This window comes from Mobula birostris, chromosome 1 (assembly GCF_030028105.1).
Source record: "Mobula birostris isolate sMobBir1 chromosome 1, sMobBir1.hap1, whole genome shotgun sequence".
Lineage (NCBI taxonomy): Eukaryota > Metazoa > Chordata > Chondrichthyes > Myliobatiformes > Myliobatidae > Mobula > Mobula birostris.
The window spans coordinates 70,706,598-70,732,757 of record NC_092370.1 but is presented as its reverse complement, the minus strand read 5'-3'; the positions used below and the strand labels follow the sequence as shown (position 1 = coordinate 70,732,757).

The 26,160-nt window shown below is 38.2% G+C and overlaps 1 protein-coding gene across 8 annotated transcripts in view; it reads left to right on the top strand.

The window, feature by feature from the left end:
- Positions 1-26,160, top strand: part of runx1t1 (RUNX1 partner transcriptional co-repressor 1) — a 97,103-nt gene that overhangs the window by 67,242 nt on the left and 3,701 nt on the right. For 7 of the 8 annotated variants that reach the window (XM_072256888.1, XM_072256886.1, XM_072256883.1 and 4 more), the window contains one exon: positions 12,547-12,737. The exons of the other annotated variant lie outside the window; for it this stretch is intronic. In XM_072256888.1, the coding sequence (XP_072112989.1) occupies positions 12,547-12,737 (191 nt within the window). The remainder of the gene's footprint in view (positions 1-12,546; positions 12,738-26,160) is intronic. 8 annotated transcript variants of the gene reach the window in all.

Here is a 26,160-nt window from a genome sequence, read left to right as displayed (position 1 = left end):
CCTTAAGTTCCTCCATATACCTGTCTAGTAGTCTGTGTGTAGTACTTTAGACATACGGCATGGTAACAGTCCCTTTGGGCTCATCGAGCCTACACCATCCAGTGACCCCCATGTAACAAATTAATCGCTTAACCTCTCCACCTTTGGGATGTGGAAGGAAACCAGAGTACCCAGAGGGAACTAGCACAGTCATGGGGTGAACATAAAACCTCCCGTGACAGAATTGATAATAACGTTAGGCTAACCGTTTCTCTGCTCTGCCACCCCTTGTCTCAGTGCCTTCACAACATAATACTTGCAATTTGACAACTGTTTGGACGAGCTTAGTAAAACTCAACTTGAACCTGATAGCTCGAACCCTATAAACACCTTAAGATAGTTAATTTTACTATGTCCTATACAACCCAGTCATTAGCATAAATGTAACGATCTTATACGATTTTTTTTGAGGAATATTGTTGAAGAGCTGATGATACAGGCCATGAGGATACGCAAATCATCTTATTCTGAATTGAATTCTCAAGCTAGACCAGCATGGCACTTATCCCAGATATCTCATCAGAGTTTCTGGTTGACCCGACCACAATATAGGTCCTGCAAAGTTTGTGTTAGATGGACAGGTGGTTCTTCTGATCCTGAAATCTCACATCTGAGCATTCAGTTTCATAAATAGAACAAATTTATTTTATTAGAAGCTTTCTTTTAGCATTTTGGTATTCTTTCTATTAGAAGAAAAGTGTATCCCGTGCAATTTTCCCCACATAAAATTACTCCGTTTTAGGTCTTGCCTTCAGTTTGCTTTTCATCAACAGATGTTAATCCTTTTGATCTAAATGCAAAAACAAAAAACATGCACACACACAAATGCTGGAAACCCTTTTGGTAAAAATGAGCAACCCTATTGGAAAAAATCACCTTGGCATCCTGAAAGTCATATTACTGTATTGTAGAGAAACCATGGTACGGATTCTGTCAGTGGCTGGTGTATAAAATCAAGATTTTTTTTTCAAGTCATAACCTTGTTTCAATGTATTGGGCCTTGAGAGGTGCAAGAACAGTATCTTGTCATTAATTGCAGACTAACTCTTCTCATCTAGTGCTCTGGTATTCAAAAACATTGATTTCTGTTAGCTTATATGAGGGACTGTTTGCCTATTGCACTTTAAGCTTGATATGATGTGCTGTATTATACCCTGATTTTAGGTGTACTTGCATTTTGTTTTATTCCATTGTGATAGAGAGGGAGAAATCTGTGGTCTGCTATTCATAGGTGCATTATGTTGTTGGGAAATCTAGCTTTATGAATTTTATTGGGTTGTATTAGATTTACAAAGTGAAATTAATAGATTAAATAATTGGAGAATTGATTTTGTTACAGGCAAATGTGGATTAAAGGGAATCAGTGCCGTTTAGACCAATACCCTACAGAATTGTTGTCTGTAATTTGTCTCCCTTTGAGAGTCAGTATGTAGAGCTGCACCCCAGTGAGAGTCGGCGTCTGTTAGATCCATACCCCAGTGAGATCAATCTGTAGCTCTGTCATCCAGCAAGAGTTAGTGTGTTGAACTACCCCCAGGAAGAGCCAGTGAGTGTGGGACATGAGCCCCAGGGAGAGTAGGTGTGCTTGGAACCTGTCCTCCAGGGAAAATGAGTGTGTGCGTCTTGTCTCCTGCTAAATGTAGACAGGTAGGATTTTAGGCTGCAACATTCTTGATGTGTCCCTTGTGTTCAGCTGCACCCCATTTATTCCATGAAGATGGGAATGCAATAATATTCCCAGAAGAATATAGCAGACCTTTGTTTGTGAAAGTATCCTTCACAGTGGCATTTCTCAGGAGGAATCAGTAGATCATGGGAAGGGATTGGCAATCCAACCTTGGGGATCTGTTTAAATGTAAACTACAATGAAGCAGATTTAGAGAATGGGGTGAACATTAGGGGAATCTGCTCAAACTGAGTATTTGAATATCATTTGAGGTTGTGTTCTGTTGGGTTAGGACACTGGGACATGAAACCAGAACATGGAAACTAAGATGTAGATCTTCAAAGAAAGAGAGGATTTAAAAATAGGTAATTGTTAATTATGCTTAAAATGTGAATATTCAAATTATCACCCAATATTTGCATTATGTCCAGTTTGCACAGTACATAATAATATTTCACAAATCTGTGTGCATTTTTCTGAACGATGGTCACAAGTGCTTGGTAATGAGCTAAATCTTGCAAAATGCACTATTTGCTTGGACGCTGTTGGCCCATCAGGTAGTATGTTATATTAAGATTTCCTAGGTTATGAGATGTTCCAACTAACCCTGAATTTCCTTTGGCGAAAAGATTAAGGTTTTCATTATGGATTAAGGCAGATGGGAGAGAGTAAACGGCACCATGCACGGATATTCGATCAGAAGGTATAGGAGCAAAATTACGCCATTCAGCCCATCGAGTCTGCTCTGATATTCCATCAAAGCTGATTCTTTTTCCCCAATCCCATTCGCCTTGCAACGCTTCATCAACCGAGAATGTATCAGTTTCTGCCTTAAGTACATCCAGTGACTTGCCCTCTACAGTCCTCTGTGCAAATTCCTCGAATTCACCACCTGAAGAAATTCCTCATTTCTCTTTTAAAAGGATGCCCCTATATTCTGAGTCTGTACCCTCAGATTCTGGAATCTCCAACTAATGGGAACATCCTCTCCACATCAACTCTAATCAGGCCGTTCAATATCTGGTATGCTTCCATGAAGACTCCCCGCCCCCTCCATCCTTCTGAATTCCACTGGTTGAAGGCCCACAACCATCAAACGTTTCTTATACATTGAGTCTTTCACTCACAGTATCATTCTTGTCAATTTGCATTGGACCTCTGGGGCCAGTACATATTTTCTTAGATACCGGACTCAGTTTGCTGTCAATATTTCAAAATGGGCTGGACTGACCAATGCCGTATAAAACCATAGCAGTTCATGCTTGCTTTTATATTGTAGTGCTCTCAAAATGATTGCTAACATGGCTTTTGCCTTCCTTACACAAACTCAACCTGCAAGTTAACCATTAACCAGATTATTAACATAGAAAGTGAAAAATTGTGGTCCACAGACTGACGCCTGTGGAACTTCTGAAAAGCTCACTTTATAGCACTGTCTTCTGCCAGTCGTCCAGTCTTTTGTCTATGCTAGCACCCTGCCTTTAACACCACAAACTCGTGTTTAGCTGCTTTGTGTGTGACATCTTATCAAAGACCTGCTGAAAATCCAAGTAAAAATATCCACTGACTCTTCTCTATATAAGCTGCTTGTTAACTTCCCCGAAGACTACTAGCAGGTTTGTCAGGCAAGATCTCTCCTTAATAAAACCACTGAATTATCTTTCTTTTTAAAACCATGTACTTTCAACTACTCCTAAATCTCATAATTAATAATGGACCCTAAAATCATTGGACTGAGGTTAGGCTATCTGGCCTGTGATGTCCTCTTTTGTGCCTCCCACCTTAAACAGGGGTGTTATATTCATGATTTTCCAGTTCTCTTTTAACCTTCCAGACTGATTCTTGAAAGACAACTATTAATGCTTCCAACATCTTTTCAGCTACATTTTTCAAAACTCTGAAGTGTTGTCCATATGGACTAGGTGACATAACCTCCTCTGGGCCTTCTCCTCAGTGATGGCCACCACGCCACCTCCGACCCCTAACTCTCTCGACGTGCCTGTATTCAGCTAAAGGTACTTCATGAATAAAGGTTTCTATGCAGAATCACAATGTGTCTAAGGAGATTCATCAGTCAGGATGCACTTCAGGCACAATCAAGCTTAACTTGGTGGTCTAGGAAATTCATATTACAACATTTGAATGAGGGGACTTCACATTTGGTTCAATTAGCCATTTTGAAAATTAATGTTAAGCCTAACATGGGTAATAATCTTGGATCAGTTTCATGATCATAGTTTTACTGGAATAGTCATGTTTTTTACATTTATATCTATCTGGTATTTGTAAAGGATCATCAGATATGACTGGTGTTATAATTTGCAGTCTCAAGCATTGCTGCTGTGCTTGAGTGACCGGATTTATTAATTACTGGAATCACGCCTGGTTCTCCATTCACTATTCTCTCCATAAATACTCAGCTTCACATGAGGAAAGGCCTTTCTATTGCACAGGTCTTCATCACATATTTTAAATGTTCTCAGATCTAGCTGAGATGTGAACTAAGGGCAGTGTGTATGAATCCCAGTTTCTACAGAGACGAGTATAACTGTGATCCTACTTACACATCTTTACATGTAACACCTTCAGGTGAATCTCTTCTCACAGTAGCAGTTGCTTCCTCCCACATGACTTTAGATATAGCAATTGAAGTAATTTTAACAAAATTTCACAAGGTCTGCAGTATTCTTTACTTTTGTGAGCTCTGATAGCCTTACAACTTCCACAGGGTGAGGTTTCCCCAAGATTTGCTGTTGATTCTGAAATCTTTTGACGTAACATCTCAGCATATAAAAAAAAACTGGCCGCTAGACTGCCCTGATAAAATACCTCTACCAGTATCAATGGACAAATATTCTTCTGCTCCTTACTGATTCTGTTGGTGTAGAATTGGTGAAAAATCCCGAATTTGACAGAAGCTAGTATCACTGTCAGAAATAACAGGAATTCTGCAGATGCTGGAAATTCAAGCAACACACATCAAAGTTGCTGGTGAACGCAGCAGGCCAGGCAGCATCTCTAGGAAGAGGTACAGTCGATGTTTCAGGCCGAGACCCTTCGTCAGGACTAACTGAAGGAAGAGTTAGTAAGAGGACTAACACTCGAAGAAGGGTCTCGGCCTGAAATGTCAACTGTACCTCTTCCTAGAGATGCTGACTATCATTGTCAGATTTGGGATTTTGACACTAATCCTGATTGTTGGATGGGCCATTTCAAGGTTTTACAGATGAATTGGCTCTTTTTTGCTGTAGTGCTCAATTTCGTTTGTCAAGGAAAATTATCTGGAACACTTATCTTAGCCTCTTTTATTTCCACCACTTCCTATCTAGATTTGGGCTAATTCCAATTACCTTTTGTATTGTGTTATTCTGCACAAATTTCTCAGTGCTGTTGCTTTTAGACACAACTGAGGATTTGGTTGTTTGCAAGGTCTGTCATTCAGTGAAGCAAGAGAAAATTATCTCAGTGCCTCTTTATGAGGGGGATAAAAAAACAAGCCTTAACAATATCCCAGTATCATGTTTCGAAGTTGTACGTACTACTGAGCTACATACACAAAATGCTGAAGGAACTCAGCAAGTTGAGCAGCATTTATGGATGGGAATAAACAGTTCATGTTTCGGGCTCGGGATGAAGAATCTTGGCCCTTAACTTTGACTGCTTATTCCCTTCCGTAGATGCTTCCAGAGTTGTTGAGTTCCTGTCATATTTTGTGTGTGTGTTGTTCAAGATTTCCTGCAGAATCGCTTGTATTAGTATTAGTATTATTAAATGTATTAGTCGTACCAGTATTTTTTTTATATAGAGCTGAACAAAAACGATGAAATAAACCTTCCAAAATGAAGCTAGACAATTATCATTTCTCGACCTGTGAGATTAATAAAATATAAATTGTCATAAATTATATATTTAATTTATCACCCAGTTATCTAGATCTGCATTTCTCCAAAGACTCATTGAGTATTATCACCATCTGGCATAGCACTGAGCCTTTTCAGATCAGAAAGGCCCTTTTTCTATAGTTGGTCTCTGCTTGGTTAGCTGGTAACTATTTTGAACAGCTTGCTATCACTAGCAAATGACATGTGTCAATTTTAAATGTAGTTCAAGAGAACTTCTATTGCCTTTGTGAATTGCTGCTTTTTAGAGAGAGGGATGGTACCAAATGTAGAATTGGGGAAGGGAGCATAAAATGCTTAAAAACACTGTACCTTAGTTTTAAAAGTAATTATCCTGTATTTGTGCAACAGCAGATGTTTTTACTGTTGGTAGAGGACTAGTTTGGTATGTATCCTAGTCTGCCCTTTTTCATTGTAATTTTATGCATAATAGTGATGTAAAGGTAGCCATATAATCAGACTTTTCTGCATTCACTTTTATTTATATTACTTCCTGAGACAGCAGATAGTTTTAATCTTTTTTAGTGTGACAGTTAATGTGCATACATTGAATAGTCCTTATTTACAGTGTAAATCAATTGAACGAGGGATTGAAATTTATTTGTTTGTGAAACATTAAACCTTAAAGTGTTAGAGAGAGGCATGTGGCTATTTTTTTTAAAAAGGAGGCTTTTGTCTATCTGAAGGAATTGTAGTTCTAGTGTTGTAATGGAAAGTTAAATGCTTATTTGTAAATTGCAGGAATTATTCAAGCACATCACTGACATCCCACCAAATCTCTTTACTAATCCCATGTGCTAGCTAGGCTCAAAAAGAAATGCATAATTTTAATATAAATTGCCTGATTTGCATAGACAATTAGTCAAGCTACTCTTCTGATCGTAAGCAAAATTGTTTTCTGGTTTTGCCATTGAGTGAAAATTTCACTTCACCTTGGATATTTACCATAAAACTAACAGATTAGCAACATCTAGATTTTTAAGAAATAATATTTATGATACTCCATATTTGTAAGATGTGCTGTTTATATGTGGTGATTTGTGTTGAAAAGTGGACAGAAAATGTCCATATCCACAGTAATGTATTGAAGTATCTTTAAAAATAGTATCAACATAAAGTATCATTTTGTAAAGAACTGAAAGATGGGGTCAGTGTAAATATGAATGAGTAATACAGCTGGTGAATGTATATCTATAAAGTGTGAATTTTAGTAAGTATTACGAATGTATTCCAGCAAGTTTGTTTTGACAAATGCAACACTACAGTGTCACCTGTGCTGAAATGATTATCAAATTTGGCAGTACTATAATCATACATATTTTGCAAATTCTCAGAAAATAAAGTTGCTTGCAGATGTGAAGTACAAGACCTAGATAACGTTCAGGCATAGTTTGATGCACGGCAGGTAACTTGCATATTATCAATATGTCTGGAAATGGCAATCATCAAACACGAGTAATTCTCTTTCAATATTTTTATTAGTTTCTGCATAGAAGAATACAGAGTACAAGATGTATTATAAGACAAAAGAAAAAAAATAAGATAGTACCAAATATGTTGTATTAAAAATACAGTTACAATCACAAAACCCTGTATTCATAAAAATTTAAATGGTAATATTGAAATATAATTTTGGTTTAAAAATATAAACCCACTACCAAAGTCAGAGCTGTTAGGAAAAACAAGAAGGGGGGGGACCCTTATCATATAGTAAAATATATTATTAGCCACCATCTGTACTTTTACAACAAATCAAAGGTTTTGAAAATAACTCAGAAATGGTCCCCACAATATATAAAAATCTTGGCTAGATTCAAAAACTGAACAACAGATCTTCTGTAAATTTAAGCATGACATAACATCATGTAACCATTGAGCATGAGTAGGCAGAACAGCATCCTTCCATTTAAGCAAGAGTGCCCTCCTAGCTATAAGAGAGATAAAAGCCAAAATGTGCAAATCAGGTGTCTCCAAAATAAAGTCTTTTCCTCCAACAAAACCAAATAATGTGGTCAAAGGGTTAGGCTTAAAATTTACCTTGAAAAGTACTGAGAAAGTTCTGAATACTTCCAATATCTTTCAAGGCTCGGACATGTCCAAAACATGCAAATTAATGAAGCTTTTCTGTTATTACATCTATCACAGAAGGGGATATATCCGAATAAAAACAAGATAGCTTATCTTTAGACATGTGAGCCCTATGAACCACTTTAAATTGTAAGAGGAAATGATGGGCACATTACGATGAAGTGTTCACCAATTTAAAAATTTCATTCCAAGTTTCCTCAGAGATTGAAGTCTGTAAATCTTGTTCCCAAAGATTTTTAATTTTGTCTATAGGAACATCTGTCATTCCTAGCAGCATACCATAAATATTAGATATTGAACCATTATAAAAAGGTTTCAAATTAAAAAATTACATCTAATAAGTCCTTATCGGAACTTATAGGAAATGTATATAGTTGAGAACGCAGTAAGTCTCTAATTTGTAAATAATGAAAAAAGTGAGTTTTGGGTAAACTATATTTAGCTGACATTTGCTCAAACGAAAGAAGACTTCCTTCAACAAACAAATCCAGGAAACATTTAATACCCAATCTATTCCATTCTTTAAAAACTGAATCAGTCATCGAAGGTTTAAAAAAAAATAGAACAAATGGGGACTAGACAAAGAAAATCTCAATCGACCAAAGAATTTCCTAAATTGTACCCAGATCCTCGAGGTATGTTTAACTACCAAATTTTCAGTTAGTTTACTATAGGATAAAGGGAGTGAGGATCCGAGAAGAGAAATAATAGAAAATTTATTAACAGAGTTAGCTTCTAAAGAAACCCATATCAGACGGTCCTCACAGTTAATATAATATGTCTAAAACGCAAGATTTCATATATTGACTGCCCAGTAATAAAACCTAAAATTTGGTAAAGCTAAACCTCCATTTTTCTTAGATTTTTGAAGATGAACTTTATTTAGTCAAGAATACTTGTTTTTCCATGTATAAGAAGATACAATAGAATCAAGAGAATAAAAACAGGTAATGCCTGAAAAAGGTGTATAAATTTAGGTAAAATATTCATTTTAATAGAGTTAATTCGGCCAGTCAAGGATAATGAAAAAGGCGACCAGTTTGATAGTGTCCTTTTTACGAAATTCAGTAAGGTAAGAAAATTTTCATTAAGTAGGTATTTATAATTCTTGGTCATTGTTACACCCAAATAGATTGATTTCTTACAATTTTAAAAGGAAGGTTAGTGTTAGTTGATAACAAATTATTGAGAGGAAAAAGTTCACTCTTCTATGTAAATTCAGTTTGTAATCTGAAAACTGGCTAAAACAAGAAAGCACAGGAGGTAATGAAGTCTCGACATTAGAAATAAAAAGCAATAGGTCATCAGCATAAAGCGAAACTTTATGAACAGTCCCTCTCCTTAGAATACCAATAATATCATTAGATTCTTGAAAAGCAATGGCTAAGGGTTCTAAAGCCAAGTCAAACAGCAAAGCGCTCAAGGGACAACCTTGTCTAGTTCCACGTTGAAGTTTAAGAGGTTTGGAATACTGAAAATTGGTAAGGACCCTAGCAGAAGGAGATAGATAAAGGAATTTAAATCATTGAATAACATCAGGCCCAAAATTAAATTTTTCTGAAGTTTTAAATAAATAATTCCATTCAACCTGATCAAAAGCCTTCTCAGTGTCCAAAGAAATCACACATTCCGATATCTCCTTAGAAGGAGAATAAACGACGTTTAATAACCGACGAATATTAAAGTGGGAGTCGATTTTTAATAAATCCCGTCTGATCATCAGAAATGATCATCATCAGATGGTAAAACATTTTCAATTCTACGGGCCAGAACTTGAGATAGGATTTTAGTATCAACATTAAGTAAAGAGTTTGGTCTGTATGAAGAGCATTCAGTTGGGTTTTTTAAGAATAAGCGAAATAGAAGCTTCATAAAAAGATTGTGGCAACCTACCCAACTTAAAGGAGTCTGAAAAAAACTGCACGTAAATGAGGTATAAGCAGTGAGAAAAAGCCTTATAAAATTCTGCAGAAAATCCATCAAGACCTGGAGCCTTCCCCGAGTGCAAGGAACATACAGCCTCGGCAATTTCCTCATACGAAATAGATTGATCCAATTGTTTTCGGTTATCAACAGAAAGTGTAGGAGTGTTTAATCGGTCTAAAAATTATTCATTACAGTGTTATCTTTGGGAGGGTCAGAACTAACGTTTAGAATAAAATTCTTTAAAAATGTTGTTTATTTCTAAATAGTCAGTCAGTCCTATCGCCATTGGCTTTACAAATTTCTTAATTTGCCTTTTAGCTGTAAAGGTTTTTAATTGGTTAGCCAATAATTTACCTGTTTTGTATCCATGGATATAAAATTGACTTATCTTTTAAAAGTTGAGTTTCAATTGGATATGTTCTTCATCTTTTTCAATATTTTATTGATTTCTATATAGAAGAATACAGAGTCCAAGAGAATACATATTATAAAGCAAAAGAAAAAATATAATACCAGATACAGTATATTGAATCACATTAACGAACTCCTTACCCTATATTCATATAGATTAGATTAATTTGTACATTAGAATATAAACAGCTTTATAAAAAAAATGTTCGATACCCACTACCAAAGTCGAAACTGTTTGGGGAGGGGGGGGAAAGAAAAAAAAACCTTATCAGATAATAAAATATGCCATTAACCAACTTCTGTACTTTAACGAGAAGTCTAAAAGATTATGAAAATAATTTAAAACGGCCCCCACAAATTTTGAAAATCTTGGTTAGATTCGGAATTGAACAACAAATCTTTTCTAAATTTAGGCATGCTATAACATCCCGTAACCACAGAGCATGGTTAGGCGGAACAGCATCCTTCCATTTAAACAAATGCGCCCTCCTAGCCATAAGAGAGATAAAAGCCAGAATGTGCAAATCAGATGTCTTCAAGATGCTACCTTTCCTTCCAACAATACTAAATAGGGCAGTCAAAGAATTAGGCTTAAAATTTACTTTAAAGAGTACTGAAAAAGTTTGGAATACTTCCTTCCAATATTTTCCAAGACTTGGGCATGTCCAAAACATATGAATAAATGAAGCTTCTCCATTGTTACACCTATCACAGTAGGGAGAGATATCCATATAAAAATGAGATAACTTATACTTGGTCATATAAGCCCTATGAACCACTTTAAATTGTAGGAGTAATGGAAGGATTAGGCATTACATGTTTCCAGGATCTGTTTGTTGAAGGAAGGCTTTCTTTGTTGGAACAATTGTCAACTAAATAGAGTTTACCAAAAACCCATTTTTTTTAGTACTTACAAATTAGAGATTTTCTGCAATCTCAATTATATACATTTCCTAATAATCCTGATAAGAACGTATTAGATGAAATTCTTAATATGAAATCATTTTATAATGGTTCAATATCCAATATTTATGATATGTTGTTGGGAATGAGAAATGATTCTTTAGACAAAATCAAAAATCTTTGGAAACAAGATTTACAGACTTCAATTTCTGAAGAAACTTGGAATGAAATTTTAAAATACTTCATCTTTATGTGCTCGTCATTCCCTCCTACAATGGAAATGTTAAAAGATCATATTTAGTTTGAATTGCAACATGTCTTTTATATAAGACAGGATCTGCAGCCAAGGCATATTTTTGGTCTAATTGTTTTAACTGATTAGCTAACTCAATTCTCTCTTTATTAGCTTTTATCTTGACACTTGCAGTATAGGAAATAATTTGACCTCTAATACAAGCCTTAAAGGCATCCCATATGTTAAGACTAGAAGTCTCTTCCAAAGCATTCTCTTCAAAAAAATAGAATTTGTCTCTCCAGAAATTTTAAGAAATCTTTAACAGATAAAGTTAAATTAAAATGCCAAGATCTGTTTATTTGAGGAAGACCAGGGAAGAACACGAGTAATTCTACCCACCTATGCTTGACACTCCATTGCCAAGAGTCCCCATCAGAAGCTCACTCAGACTAGTCACACAAATACTGTGACATCTCAGAACTTTTCCATTATTGTCAAAGCAACAATCAGGAGCAGTGGGGGACGAAAGAGGCTCTGCTTTCCTGGATAAGTGCAGCTCTATCCACACATAATCTTAAAACAACCCAGGACAAAATGGCTTTCCTTGGTTGCTACCTGCTCCTGCCTGATGTGTACAATCTGCAACGTGTATTGCAGTTATCTGCCAGAGCATCTCTGAGAGTGCCACCCCACCACAAAGACCCACAAATGCACCAAATGCTTGAGAACGTGACCACTTCCAGCTTTCCTTTCGGTCATGTATTAAACCCTTTTGGAAGTGTTTCACTGTCGACTCCAAATCTTAAAACTTATAATCAAACTAAACTGGGGAAGTACCTTAACCAGAAGGTCATCAGTGATTCAAGACAGTGGCTCACCCCGACTTTCTCAAGGGCAATTAGAAATGGCCCTTGAACGCTGACCTTCTCAATGCTGCCCACATCTTTTAAGAATGAGCTAATGAATAAATAAGTATCTATCCCTAAATATTTTACTACTTCTTACAGCAGAAATCTACGTACTTACATCAGTCAAGTAATTCTCACATTTTTATTAAGTCAATGAAATGGTACAAAATTATAAAGCAGATAGTGAATCACTTCCATGAAACATAGCATAATCATCTCTAATAGTGTTAATTTGTGCAATAATCCAGCCTAATAATTAGGTCCTATTAAATATTGCATTCATCATTGTCACTTAGCTTTTGTAAGTGAGGAAATTATAATGGATAAAAACAATTGTGGAGGACTGTGCTATACTTGTAATTATGCCAGTTAATTTTAATGAAAGATATTTATTGAGTGACTCCTTGTTATTTTGGGCATAATTCTATTGGACAGAATGTGTGAACTTATTAGACATTCCATGTTTTACAGAAGAGGCAGTGAATGAAGTGAAGCGCCAGGCAATGTCTGAGCTGCAGAAAGCTGTGTCAGAAGCAGAGAGGAAGGCCCATGACATGATTGCTACAGAGAGAGCCAAAATGGAGCGCACAGTAGCAGATGCGAAAAGACAAGCTGCAGAAGATGCACTCGCAATTATTAACCAGCAGGAGGATTCCAGTGAGGTAGAATCTCCCGTTATTTCCAATTCTTGGTTGCAAAGTCTAATTAGATGTGATGCTGTTTTGAGTACATTAGGGTGCATAAGAACTCTGATTTCAATATATTCCAGTCGTAAGTGCTTTGGGAAAATGATGGATGACCTTAAATCAGTACAGGATAATTTGGAATGGAGGCATTGAGCACTATAAGGCCATGGTATATAGAAGCAGAATTAGGCCATTCACCCCATTATGAAATGAGCAGCAGCAGAAGATGGACAGGGCAGGGATGTAAGTGTAAGGTTGGACATTCCTTTTCCCTTGCCTAATAGAGGAAAAGTAGTCTAATAATTCAGAGCAGTCAGACTTCCAATGTGCAGATGTGGGATCTACATGGAGATCCAAGCCAGTGCTTTGCTTTCTTGTTGATGGTCAGCGTAGACATGGCGGATTAAAAAGCCTTTTTCTCTTTCATTTGATTCAATGACTGTTGCCTCTTTGAAAATGCTTTTGTGTAAAATGAGGTGTTGCCCCGCAAACCTGAGGGTGGCCTCATTGTGGCAATAGAGAGAAGGCCATGGAATGACATCTCAGAATGGGAATGGAAAGACGAATTGAGATGCATTGATGTAGAGGAGACTCCACCAGCTGCACGAGATGACCCCAAGAGATTTGAGGGTGAAATGTCACCTTATCTATTTGGGGCCCTGAATGGTGGTGTGGGGGAGGTGTAAGAGCAGTGTAGCACTTGGCCCACTTGCAAGGCTAAGTGCCAGGAGGGAGATCAGTGGGGAGGGACATGTGGACAAGGGAGTCATGCTATATGGCAGTGATAATAAAAGTGATTCAGATTGTATTGAAGCTAGCAGAAAAATACGAATATCACTGGAATATTGGATAATTGGATACATTTTAACCAAAGGTGTTTTTTTAAAAGACATTATTTTAAATTTCATCTCAGTAATAATACATGTAGTTGTACTCTGAAGTAATTTCTGTAAATAATGGGAACATAAACTAGCGAGCTCAGTTGAGAAAGTTGCGTTTTAAGAAAAATGTTAGTAACCACTGCTAAAATCATCCTTTCAGTGTGTTTTGAAGCTAAGATGTTGAAAAGCCAGCCATCAGCAACAGCAGGGTGCCCAGTAGCTGTTATAGACAGTGCAGGGTCATTAGGTGCTTAGTGAAAATTAACAATCAGAGTTGTGACTCTCTAATGCTAATGAAGGTTTCTTGTCATGCCTGGAGAATAGTTATCTTCCTTACATTAGCATTTAATGTGTAGCATATCATTCTGTAGCAGAAGACCTTTAAAATATCAGCTGCCGAAGCACAGGAGTGAAAAAAATTGTTATGTAATATAGCAACTTGAATCATAATTATTATAACTGAGTATATACACAATGCTTGCACATAAGGTGGTTGCAAAATTGAAACAGTGAACTATTTTAAAGATGCTTTGAATTATTACATTGGGCTATGTTTTCAGAGGTTCAGATTCCACACTTGAATTTGTGTCTGTTCAGATTGAGTACAAAACAGCTTTTCCACTTAGGAAAAATAATGGATGTGAAAATATTGTTATAAATGCACACCATCAATGTATGACAAGGAAAATGGGAATTTTATGGGATGGAACATTTAATCTTGTGTCCTTGCCATTAATCTGGCATTGACACGTGAGGGTATGCGTTTAAGGTGAAGGTGTTAGGTTCAGAGGGGCCATGTGGGCCAAGTTTTTATTTACACGGACTAGCAGGTGTCTGGATTGCACTACCAGGCTGGTAGTGGAGACAAAATATAATACAGGCATTCAGGAGGTGCTCAAGTGGACATGTCGATATGCAGAAAATGGAGAGAGAGATGGATATTGTGTAAGCAGAAAGAGATTAGTTTAATTACGCATTTTATTGTGAGTGTAATTAGCCTGGCACAACATTGTCAGTCAGAGGGTCCCTTCCTGTGCTGTATAGTTCTATGTTGTTCAATGCTAAGTATTTCAAAGTGCCTCATTTCTGGGGGACAGCTCTGTTGCCACTTCCTGGCAGTCATCCTTTACTGTTGTATCAGGAAGAAACGACTCTGCCTGTTCTTCTTTTGCACAATTTGGACAAGGATTGAAAAGTATTCTAGAAGCTCAGTCCTCCAAGTGGCTTAAAATCTTGCCAGTCAATTTAGCGAGGATGTTTATTCTGGCCCAGAATCAGAATCAACTTTATTATCACTGACATATGCCGTGAAATTTGTTGTTTTGTGGCAGAAGCTTTTTTTTGTTTTATACTGTTGCCACTAGAAGAATTTATCTAATTTGCAGTTGTAGGTAGTACACATCTCCTGTAGTAAGGATGTTTAGGGAACCAACCTATTGATACAAATTACAAAGTAGGCATCATGGCAAACAGAAGTGCATAAATTTATGTCGTTGGAGCTCTACTCACCCGTTACAGATGGCTTATCCACTGACATGTAATAATTATAGACGATAGGGTGACTTCCATAGACTCATGAAAGATTACAACTCTGTAAAAGAGCATCTGGTCTATTATGACTCTTTGAAAGGGTTGCCATGCTCAGTCCTACAGCCCACTTTTTTCCCCGTGAAAGCTGCTGTTGGTACCATACACTCAGGACGACTCAACTATGACAGCCCCTCTACCTCCACTGCTTGATTGGAATTTAAGCCAATTCCCTGCAGTTGAAATCAGACCCATAATACCATCATTGAACTAAAACTAATGTATAGCAAATAATGTCATGCTCTCTGTTTTTATGGAAATAAAAATAACTAATATGATCTTCATGGCCAAATTGATCATTAGTTGTAAAATTGTGCTGTTTGACAAGAAAGTCTTGTAAACACTCAGTTGTGTAACTGAAATATTTTATGTTTGTTCTAACAAAATCCCCTTTTATGGATGTGAATGATCCTAGTGTTGATTGAGAACATAACTACTGAAATAGCCTTTATCCATAGCACAGACTACTGAGATATATCCAGAGTACATTTCCTAAAAGCAGGCACCATCCACAACCAAACTGCAAGGTTGATATAGTTCAAAATAGGAGAAAAGTTTTCATGAAGGAAGAATTCTTATCTACACTAATTGGCATCTTAAGAGGGGCATTTTGGATAAGAGAGAGGATTTATACTGTATGCCTTAAATGAAATAAGCAGTGAAAAATAACTTTTTTAGATAGTAGTGAGATAGTGTTCATGGGTTCAATGTCCATTCTGAAATCAGATAGCAGAGGGGAAGAATCTGTTCCTGGATCACTGAGTGTGTGCTTTCAGGCTTCTGTACCTCCTTACTGATGATAGTAATGAGAACAAGGCATGGACTGAACATTTGAGACACTCCCAAGGGGAATTCTGTGTTTTATATTAGGAGTTGTGAAATGTTTCAGCAGGGTTGCAAAACATAACTCCTTTCCAGCATCCATTTCTGGCATGTATCCCTCTGAAAGTTAGGTTAACTGCAGTCACAAATCTTTGGGTATTCATCCTTGCTCAAAAATGGTAAATGCTTCTGTGCCATTTCTGAAATCTTTTTTCCTTTGACAGAGTCTGGAAAAGATTGTTAGTCACTCATCTTTTCATGATATTGACTAGTGATGTCCTGTAAAAGTCTGTGTTTGAGCCACAACTGGTACAGTTGTGAACAAAGGCTGTTACCACAACAGCAGTGCTTAAGAGCAACGTCCCTGGAGGAAGATCCAATGGCCTTTATGGGTAGAACATAGGAGCAAAAGGGGGAATGTCACTCTAGTAGGGCTGGATTACAAGCCCCTTACTATCAGTGAGAATTTGAAGAGAGGCTATGTAGAAGATCATACTTGAAGGTGCCATACTGGATTCAGCACCTAGGTTACAGAGGAAGGTTGAACAAGTTGGGTCTTTATTCTTTGGAGCATAGAAGGTTGAGGGGGGACTTGATAGAGGTATTTAAAATTATGAGGGGGATAGACAGAGTTGACGTGGATAGGCTTTTTCCATTGAGAGTAGGGGAGATTCAAACAAGAGGACATAAGTTGAGAGCTACGGGGCAAAAGTTTAGGGGTAACATGAGGGGGAACTTCTTTACTCCGAGAGTGGTGGCTGTGTAGAACGAGCTTCCAGTAGAAGTGGTAGAGGCAGGTTCAATATTGTCATTTAAAGTAAAATTGGATAGCTACATGGACAGGAAAGGAATGGAGGGTTATGGGCTGAGTGCAGGTCAGTGGGACTAGGTGAGAGTAAGCATTCGGCACGGACTAGAAGAGCCGAGATGGCCTGTTTCTGTGCTGTAATTTTTATATAGTTATATGGATCTCTTTGTTCACAAGGCAGGGAAGGTAACTGAAATGGAAGTCAGGGAGCAATTTGGTGCTAGTGACCATAATTCTATTAGTTTTAAGACAGCGATGGAATAGGATAGGACAGGTTCGCAGGTTAATATCCAAACGTGGAGCAGGGGGACTTGGGATATAGCAGAGGTTGGTTGAGGCAGCTTATTGAAGGAAAAATTAATGTTTGAGTCCTGAAGAAGGGTCTCAGCCTGAAATGTCGACAGTTTATTCATTTTCATAGATGCTGCCTGACCAGCTGGGTTCCTCCAGCATTTTGAGTGTGTATATTGCTTTGAGTGATTGACAAGTTAGAGGATTTTAAGAGTGCGAAATCTAGATTCCAGGGGCAGCATGTTTCTAATCACAAGGGATTTTGCAGATGCTGGGAATCTTGAACAACACACACAGACAAAATGTGGAGGAATTCAGCAAGTCATGCAGCATCTGTGGAGGGGAATTAAACAGTCAACGTTTCAAGCCGACAACCTTCATCAGGACTAACAGGATGTTCCTGTTGACAGCTTGTTTCTGCTAGGGTGAAGGATAAACTTGGCAAGTTTGGGGAACCTTGGCTGACAAAAGATATTGAGGCTGCGGCCAAAAGAAAAAAGAAGTAAGCATACATTGCATTTAGGAAGTCGGACTGGCTGAATCACCTGATGACTATAAAAAGATTAAGAATACCCTCAAATTGGAAATCAGGGGGGCAAAGAGAGGATGTGAGAGAAACCTGGTAGATAAAGTTAAGGAAAATCCCAGAGGTTCTATAGATGTACTGATTTAAGAGGAAAATGCTGGTGAAGGATAGAGTAGGAGTGCAGTAGGGCCATAAATAAGTATGTCGAACCACAATTTGAGTGGGATTTTTAGAAAGGTTTCTGCTGTGTTTACTGAGCAGAAACTCACAGGGGCTTCTGAGATAAGGGAAAGAAACAGAGATGTATTGTAGAACGTTCATTCTACCAAGAAGATATTTACAGCCTTATCGTGCATTAACATGGATAAATCCTTGGGGCCTGACCAAGTGTATTCTCAGACTTTGTGGGAGCATAGAGAAGAAATTGCAGAGGCCTTACAGAGATAATTGCTTCATTATTGGCCACTGGTGATGTTCCTTAGGATAGTAAGTTGGCTCACATCATTCCATTGTAGCAAGGACAAGCCACAGAACTACAGGCCAGACTGCATGATATCAGTGGTAAGGAAGATACTGGAGGGAATTAAGGGAGAAGATTTACCAGCATTTGGATAGACAGAGTCTGATTATGGAGGGTCAGCATGGTTTTTTGGAAAGGTCCTGCATTATAACTTTGATGCAAAGGTTAGGCCCCATGGAATCCAGGGAGAGCTAGTTAGGTGGGTTGCAAACTGGTTCAGCTGCAGTTTGCAAGGGGTGGGTGTTGAAGCGTGTTCCTCAGAATGGAGACTGGTGACTCAGTGCACTGCAGTGGTCAGTTGTGGGATGATAGTTCATTATCCATCTTAATGATTTGTATGTGAAGGCACAAGGCTTGATCAACAAGTTTGCAGATGACACAAAACTAGGAGGTGTTGATAGTGAAGAAGGTTACCAGAGATTACAGTGGGATCTTGTTCAGTTAGGGAAGTGGGCTGAGGAGTAAAAATGGATTTCAAGACAAATAAGTGTGAGGTGATGTATTTGGAAAGTCAAAGTAGGACTTCCTCTGTGAATGGTAGGATATTCAGGAGTGTAATGGAACAGAGGGACTAATGTGTACAAGTACGTAGTTAGTAGAAAGCATCATCATTAGTCGACAGGGTGGTGATAAAGGTCATTGGTCATCATCAGTCAGGGCATCACTTACTGGAATAGCGACATTATGTTGTAGTTGTACGAGTTGTTGGTACTGTGTACATTTTAGGTCACTCTGTTATAAGAAAGTCGTGGTTAATGTAGGGAGAGTGCAGAAATAACATAAGGATTTTGCTTGAGTTACAGGGAGAGGTTGGCTAGGCTAGGTTTTTATTTCTTAGAACGTAGGAGAATGATTTTTTTTAATGAATTTTCAGAAGTGTTGAAGATTAAGAGAGTTGGAGATAAGATGGGCAGTAAGAATCTTTTCCCTGGGGGGAGGGGGTTCCAAAACTAAGGGGCATAAATTTCAGGTGAGAATAGATACAGGTGGTGTGGGGCCTGAAGTTGGAGGAGGTGTTGTAGGCCATACACAAGAAAATCAGGACTAACTAGCTAGATAACAAGAAGGTAAGCATTGACTCATTAGGGTGAAGGGCCAATATCCATGCACAAAATTCAAAGTAAATTTATTATCAAAATACATATGTCACCATATATAATCCTAAGACTAATTTCCTTGGGGACCAACTCAGTAAATCAAAGAAACATAATGGAATCAATGAAAAACCACATCCAACAGGGCAGATAAACAACCAATGTTCAAAAGACAGCAAACTATGCAAATACAAAAGTAAATAAATAAACAAACAAACAAACAAACAAATAAGCAAGCAATAAATATCAAGAGCATGAGATGAAGAGTCTTTAGGGAGCAGTGTCTCAGAAAGGCAGCATCCATTATTAAGGACCTCCAGCACCCAGGGCATGCCCTTTTCTCACTGTTACCATCAGGTAGGAGGTACAGAAGCCTGAAGGCACACAGTCAGTGATTCAGGAACAGCTTCTTCCCCTCTGCCATCCGATTCCTAAATGGACACTGAATCTGGGATACTACCTCACTTTTTTTAATATACAGTATTTCTGTTTTTGCACATTTTAAAAATCAATTTAACATACATAATTGATTTTTGTTTATTATTATTTTTATTTTTTTCCCTCCCTGCTAGATTATGTATTGTATTGAACTGCTGCTGCAAAGTTAACAAATTTCACGTCACATGCCAGTGATAATAAACCTGATTCTGATTCTGAATGCGAGGACATAGGTGTGGGAACAGTTCAGTGGTGGGGCAAGTGAAGATGAATGAGGTTATCCCTTTTGTTTCAAGAGCCTGATGGTTGAAGGGTAATGTATGTTTCTGAACTTGGTGGTGTGGGTCCTGAGGCTCTTGTACCACCTTCATGATGGCAGCAGCAAGAAGAGAGCATGCAGTGTGTGGTGGGCGTGCTTGGTGATGGATGCTGCTTTCCCGTGACAGCCCTTCGTGTGGATGTGCTTTGCCAGTGATGAACTGGGCCATATCTACTACTTACTGTAGGATTTTCCGTTTGGTGCTGCTCTGATGTGGCGGCTTTGTAAAACTCGTGTTCCCCCAACCTTGAATACTAAACAATCAAATGCGTCTGTTCTATTTACCAAGGGAGTTCTTCTCCATAATCCTGACCGCAGTTTACATACCACTAGCAACTGACTATAATCAAGCATTCATGATACTGCATGATGCCATCTCCAAACAAGAAACAGACCATCCTGATGCACTTTAAATCATACTCAGGGACTTCAACCAGGCTTTCTTGAAGAAAGCCTTGCCCAATTACATAGAAACATAGAAAACCTACAGCACAATACAGGCCCTTCGGAGTCCCTTAAAAGACCCTATAGTTTCTGCCTCCGCCACCGCCGCTGGCAGCCCATTCCACGCACTCACCACTCTCTGCGTAAATAAATAAACAAACAAACTTACCCCTGACATTTCTTCTGTACCTACTTCCAAGCACCTTAAAACTATTCCCTCCCGTGCAATCCATTTCAGCCCTGGGGAAAAAACCTCTGACTATCCACACTATCAGTGCCTCTCATTATCTTGTACACCTCTATCAGGTCACCTCTCATCCTCCGTCACTCCAAGGAGAAAAGGTCGAGTTCACTCAATCTATTCTCATAAGGCATGCTCCCCAAGCCAGGCAACATCCTTGTAAGTCTCCTCTGCACCCTTTCTGTTTTCCACGTCCTTCCTGTAGTGAGGCTACCAGAACTGAGCACAGTACTCTTAAGTGGGGTCTGACCAGGGTCCTATATAGCTGCAACATTACCTCTCGGCTCTTAATCTCAATCCCACAATTGATGAAGGCCAATGCTCCATATGCCTTCTTAACCACAGAGTCAAGCTGCACAGCTGCTTTCATTGTCCTTTGGACCCGGACCCCAGGATCCCTCTGATTACAATCAGCATTTAACCTGTAGCACCAGAGGTCCCAACACACTAGACCATTGTTACACTAAGATCACTGTTCCATGTTCCGAATGTATTTCAGTAAACAGGATCACTTGGCTGTCCTTCTGCCTGCCTGCATACAGACAGAGGCTAAAGAGCAAAGCTCCAGGGATTGGGACAACAAAGAGGTGATCACGGGAGGCAGAGGAGTGGCTATAGGATTGCTTCAAGTTAAAGTTTTAGATGTTATGTCGAATCTTCATAATTGTACTTATGGGCTGGGCTCAGGACAAATCCTCTGAAAAGATAGTAGTGAGGCATTTAAAGTTGCTGACCCTCTCCACCTCTTATCCCGTATACTGCATTGCTCTTTGACTGTAACTTGCCCTCATGGGTTATCATCGACACGACCTGCAGCCTAGATTTACTATATGTGGTATCTGTCTGCTTGTGTTTACTTTTTCCGGATGAGGAGGGCTGGACAAGCTGAGATCGACACCCAAGTAGCCAGCAGGTTTTGGGCATTTTTCCTGAGTTCTTGCCCTAGAATATCCTAATGACTTGGAGGCTTTTATGAAGAATTTAACATTTTCTAAAAGTTAACTAAAAATATTATAAAATAAATGTGAATATGTTTTAAAAGAAAATATTCTTTTAAATTCAAATAAAACGCAAATAATAATAAACAAAGTATTGCACTCATCTCCATTTTCCCCACAGCTGGCATTCACTTAACAGCCTTCACTCATGTAGAGCTGATTCTATAATCAACTGAGAACTCCAATCTGCATTCATAAGCAGATACATCTATTTATAGCCCCTTTGGAAAATTTTATGAGGTGAATTTTGGGTGTTGATGGGCCACTGACATATCCACTACCTTCTATACAAGCCCCTCACTATTTCCAACTACTGTCCAGGCAAGATAAAAATGCAAGGGCTTATACCAGAGAAGAAGTTTTGATTCTTCGAGCCTTGCAACTTCTATTTAAATTTTGTTTTACAACATTTTTTTACAGAATTTTTAAGTTGAATTAGCCACATTTTAGTCTAAGAATATCAATCTGTATGAATCACAGACTAGTAGTGCTTATAAACTAATTTTCAATAATTTTTATAAAGATTGACAAGTCTATAGAACTGCATCATGGACCATATCTGGAATATAGAAGAGGTGCTTGCTGTCTTGAGGAAAATAATGGTGAAAAAGTCCCCAGGGTCTGACAAGGTGTCTCCTCCGATCTTGAGAGGCTAGTGCAGAAATCGGCAGCAGCCCTGACAGAAATATTTAAAATGCCCCTTAGTGGCAGGTGAACTGCAGCAGGACTGGAGGATATCCAATGTTGTTCCATTGTTCAAGAGTAAGCTGTGAATTATAAGCCAATAAGCCTGATATCAGTAGTGGGTAAATTATTTGATGGCATCCCAGGGCAAGTATTTGGATAGACAGGATTAGGGATTAGGGATAGGCAACATGTATTTGTGTGCGTTAGGTGGTATCTAATCAATCTTACGAAGTTTTTCAAGGAGTTTACCATGAAAAGTTGATGAAGGAAAGGCAGTTGACAATGTCTACATGAATATTAGCAGGACCTTTGACAAAGTTCTACATGGAGGTAGGTCAAGGAGGTGTAGTCACTTAGCATTCAGGATGAGGTAGCAAATTAGATATGACATTGACTTCATGTGAGAAGCCAAAGAGTGGTAATAGATGGTTGTCTACTCGACTGGTGGTTTGTGACTAGTGCTGTGCTGCAGGGATCAGTGCTAGGTCCATTGTTGTTCGTCATCTGTGTTACTGGCCTGGATAATAAAATGTGGGAAGCAGGATCAGCAAATCTGCGGATGACACCAGTTTGGAGGTTAGTAGACAACAAGGAAGGTTATCAAAACTTGCAACGGCCTCTGTACCAGCTGAAAAATGAGCTTAAAAAATGGCAGATGGAACTTTAATGACAAGAGTGAGCTGTTGCACTTGGGGAGGACACACCAGGGTAAGATATACACAGTGAATGAGAAATGCATTAAAACAAATGGATCTGGGAAAACAGATCCATAATTCCTTGAAATATAGATGGGTTCATAAAGAGAGCTTATGATATACAGGTTTCCTCCGCTACCAGAAGGTAGAGCGTTCCTATGAAACGGTTCGTAAGCCAGAATGTTGTACAGTGAATAAGCAATTACTGTTTATTAATATGGGAAAAATTTGAGTGTTCCCAGACCCAAAAAATAACCTACAAAATCATGCCAAATAACACACAAAACCTAAAATAACAGTAACATATTGTAAAAACAGGAATGATATGATAAATACCCAGCCTATATAAAGTAGAAGACTTTTCTGCAAATTGCAGCACTATCTAGCACAGTGAAAATCTCACGGCAGCACTCTCAGCGCAAGTTCTCTCAGTAGAAACACTCTCTCCAGTAACCTTTAAGCTATGAAGCTGCCAATTCATACCAACTAACAAATCATACCAAATAACACATAAAAGTACACAGCCTATATAAAGTAGAAATAATGTATGTTGAGTGTAGTTTCACTTACCGGAATTGGGAAGACTCCAATAAATTGCAGTTTTGCCACAGTTAAACACTTGCTTATACGAGTAACCACCTTCTGTAATTATTTTCTTCAGTTCTGCTGGGAACTTTTCGGCAGCTTCAGTATCAGCCGAAGCACTTTCTCTGGTAAACATTAAACTATGAAGCTGCCCTCGCCTCAGAAACCAATCAAACTACCCATGACTACCTTTAAATTCCACTTTCGCAACACTTCCATCACCATCATCCAGTGCTTTCTGTTTCAACTTATTAAAAAGACTGACTGATTTCTCCTTAAGTATAAGAAAACTTAACGGAACACCACGCTTTGTACACCCATCAATCCACTCAAGCAATAGACTTTCCATTTTATCCATTACTGGATGCCGAGAGACCACTTTGCTACGAGCAGAACCAACAGTAACATCGGCAGCTTTCAAAATTCTTTCTCTCTGCGTGTAAATAGCGTGAATGGTGGACGCAGGGAAGTTCAACGCGCGGACAATGTCCTTACTCCGTTCACCATGATTGACATGCTTAATTATGTCTAGTTTTACTCTGTGTAACACCCTTACGAGCTCTTTTAGGCTTTTCCGAAACCTTAGAACTCATCTTGCTAACAAATGCACAAAATAAATTGAGATAAAGCACGTGTTTAAGCAGTGGCGGCTAGAATGCAGTTCCTGGGGAGGAGCTTGGCTGTTCGGGCACGCGCTGCCTTTTTCACACGCTGCCTTTTTTCGTAACAGTGAAAACACCTTCAGTTAGCGAAAACAGGTAACTAATGTAGGTCTTTCATAATAGCAATGTGTCACAAAGCAAGTGTTTGGAAAATGGGGGCCACCTATATTGGCTTTCATAAATCAGTTTATTGAGTACAGGAATTAGGATGTTATATTAAAGTTGTATAAGACCAAATTTGGAGTATTATGTAAAGTTCTGGTCACCAACGGGAAAGTTATCAATAAGATTGAAAGAATGCAGAGAAAATTTACAAGGACTTGAGGACCCGAGTTATAGGGAAAGGTTGAATAAGTTACAACTTTATCAAATGGTAAATGCAAGCAGGCTTTTTCCACTTAGAAGGGGTGAGACTAGAAGTAGAGGTCATAGGTTAAAGTGAAATTTGAAATATTTAAAGGGAATCTGAGGGGGGATTTCTTTACTCAGGGTGGTGCAAGTATGGAACGAGCTGCCAGTGTAAGTGGTGGATGAAGGTTCAATTGCAACATTTAAGATCAATTTAGATAAGTACTTTGATGAGAGGGGCATAGAGGGCTATGGTCCAGGTGCAGGTCAATGGGACTAGGCAGAGTAACAGTTTGGCATGGACTAAATGGGCCAATAAGCCTGTTTCTGTGCTGTAGTGCTCTGATTCTATGACACCATGACTAAATATTACTTTACTTTCCATTCACATCTGCTTTTTCTATTTAAATTGTGCTGCTACAGAATATGACAGAAATCCTAGTAGAAGAGGTTGTTTTGTTCCAAAGGTTTGATTATTTCATATCACAAGTAACTTGTTTGTTATGTATTCTTATTCAGTAATTCTGTACAGCAAAGGAACTGGCTCTGGGAGAAAAACAATGCTTTAGCCATCATTATATAACTTGAAATGGCTTGATCGAATCTGAAAGAGCTCTCCCATTATAAATGGTGAGGGAAAGAATTGAATTCTGTTGTGTACCTAGAACTGCAGACATCTGTTTAGAACAAAAATGGATTTTGGCCTGATTTGTGCAGTTAAGAAGTAAGGAGTGGGTAATATTGTTTTAGTAAGGGTTCATCTTGAAGTCACAAATATTCTTCATATGAAATTAGCTGAATGTATTATTTTTCATAATGTATCTAAAATTCCAACATTTAAAGGGTTACTATAATTGGTTCTTCCTGTGTTAATAGCTTTACCATACATCTGCATTTCATCTGACAGAAACTGATATGGTAGCAATTAATTCAAGTATTCACGCAGTTATAGACTTCTATCATCAGCGTATTTCAGAAGTGTGTGTGCACAAGTCTGTGTCTGAAATAGATAGGTTCCCTTACAGAATTCGTCAGTGCTTTCAAGTGTTTAAATACCTGTGAACTGCGGTTTTGGGTTAGTCAGCTGATTAAATAACTGTAAAATAATTATTTAACATTGTTCTGTTACAGTTGACTAGTACTCAGTTGAATATTTGTAAAAAAGCCTCAGCCTCACCTCTTATGAGTTTAATCTCTACTGCAAATGATATTAAATCTAAATAGGAATTTAATGGTCTCACTTCCCGGTGAAAGAATCAGTATCCAGTAGACCTGTTATTTAAAGGAGCTTGCTTAGACCCTTTCTTCGGTGTATAATTGACTTGATTCTAAAATGGTCTTTCTAGTCCAATATGAAACACAGGAAATAATGATAACAGGTGTATTATTTTTAAAAGGGATACACACTATTGAGATGAGCTACCAAGATGTAGTTCAACAGATTTCTATCGAC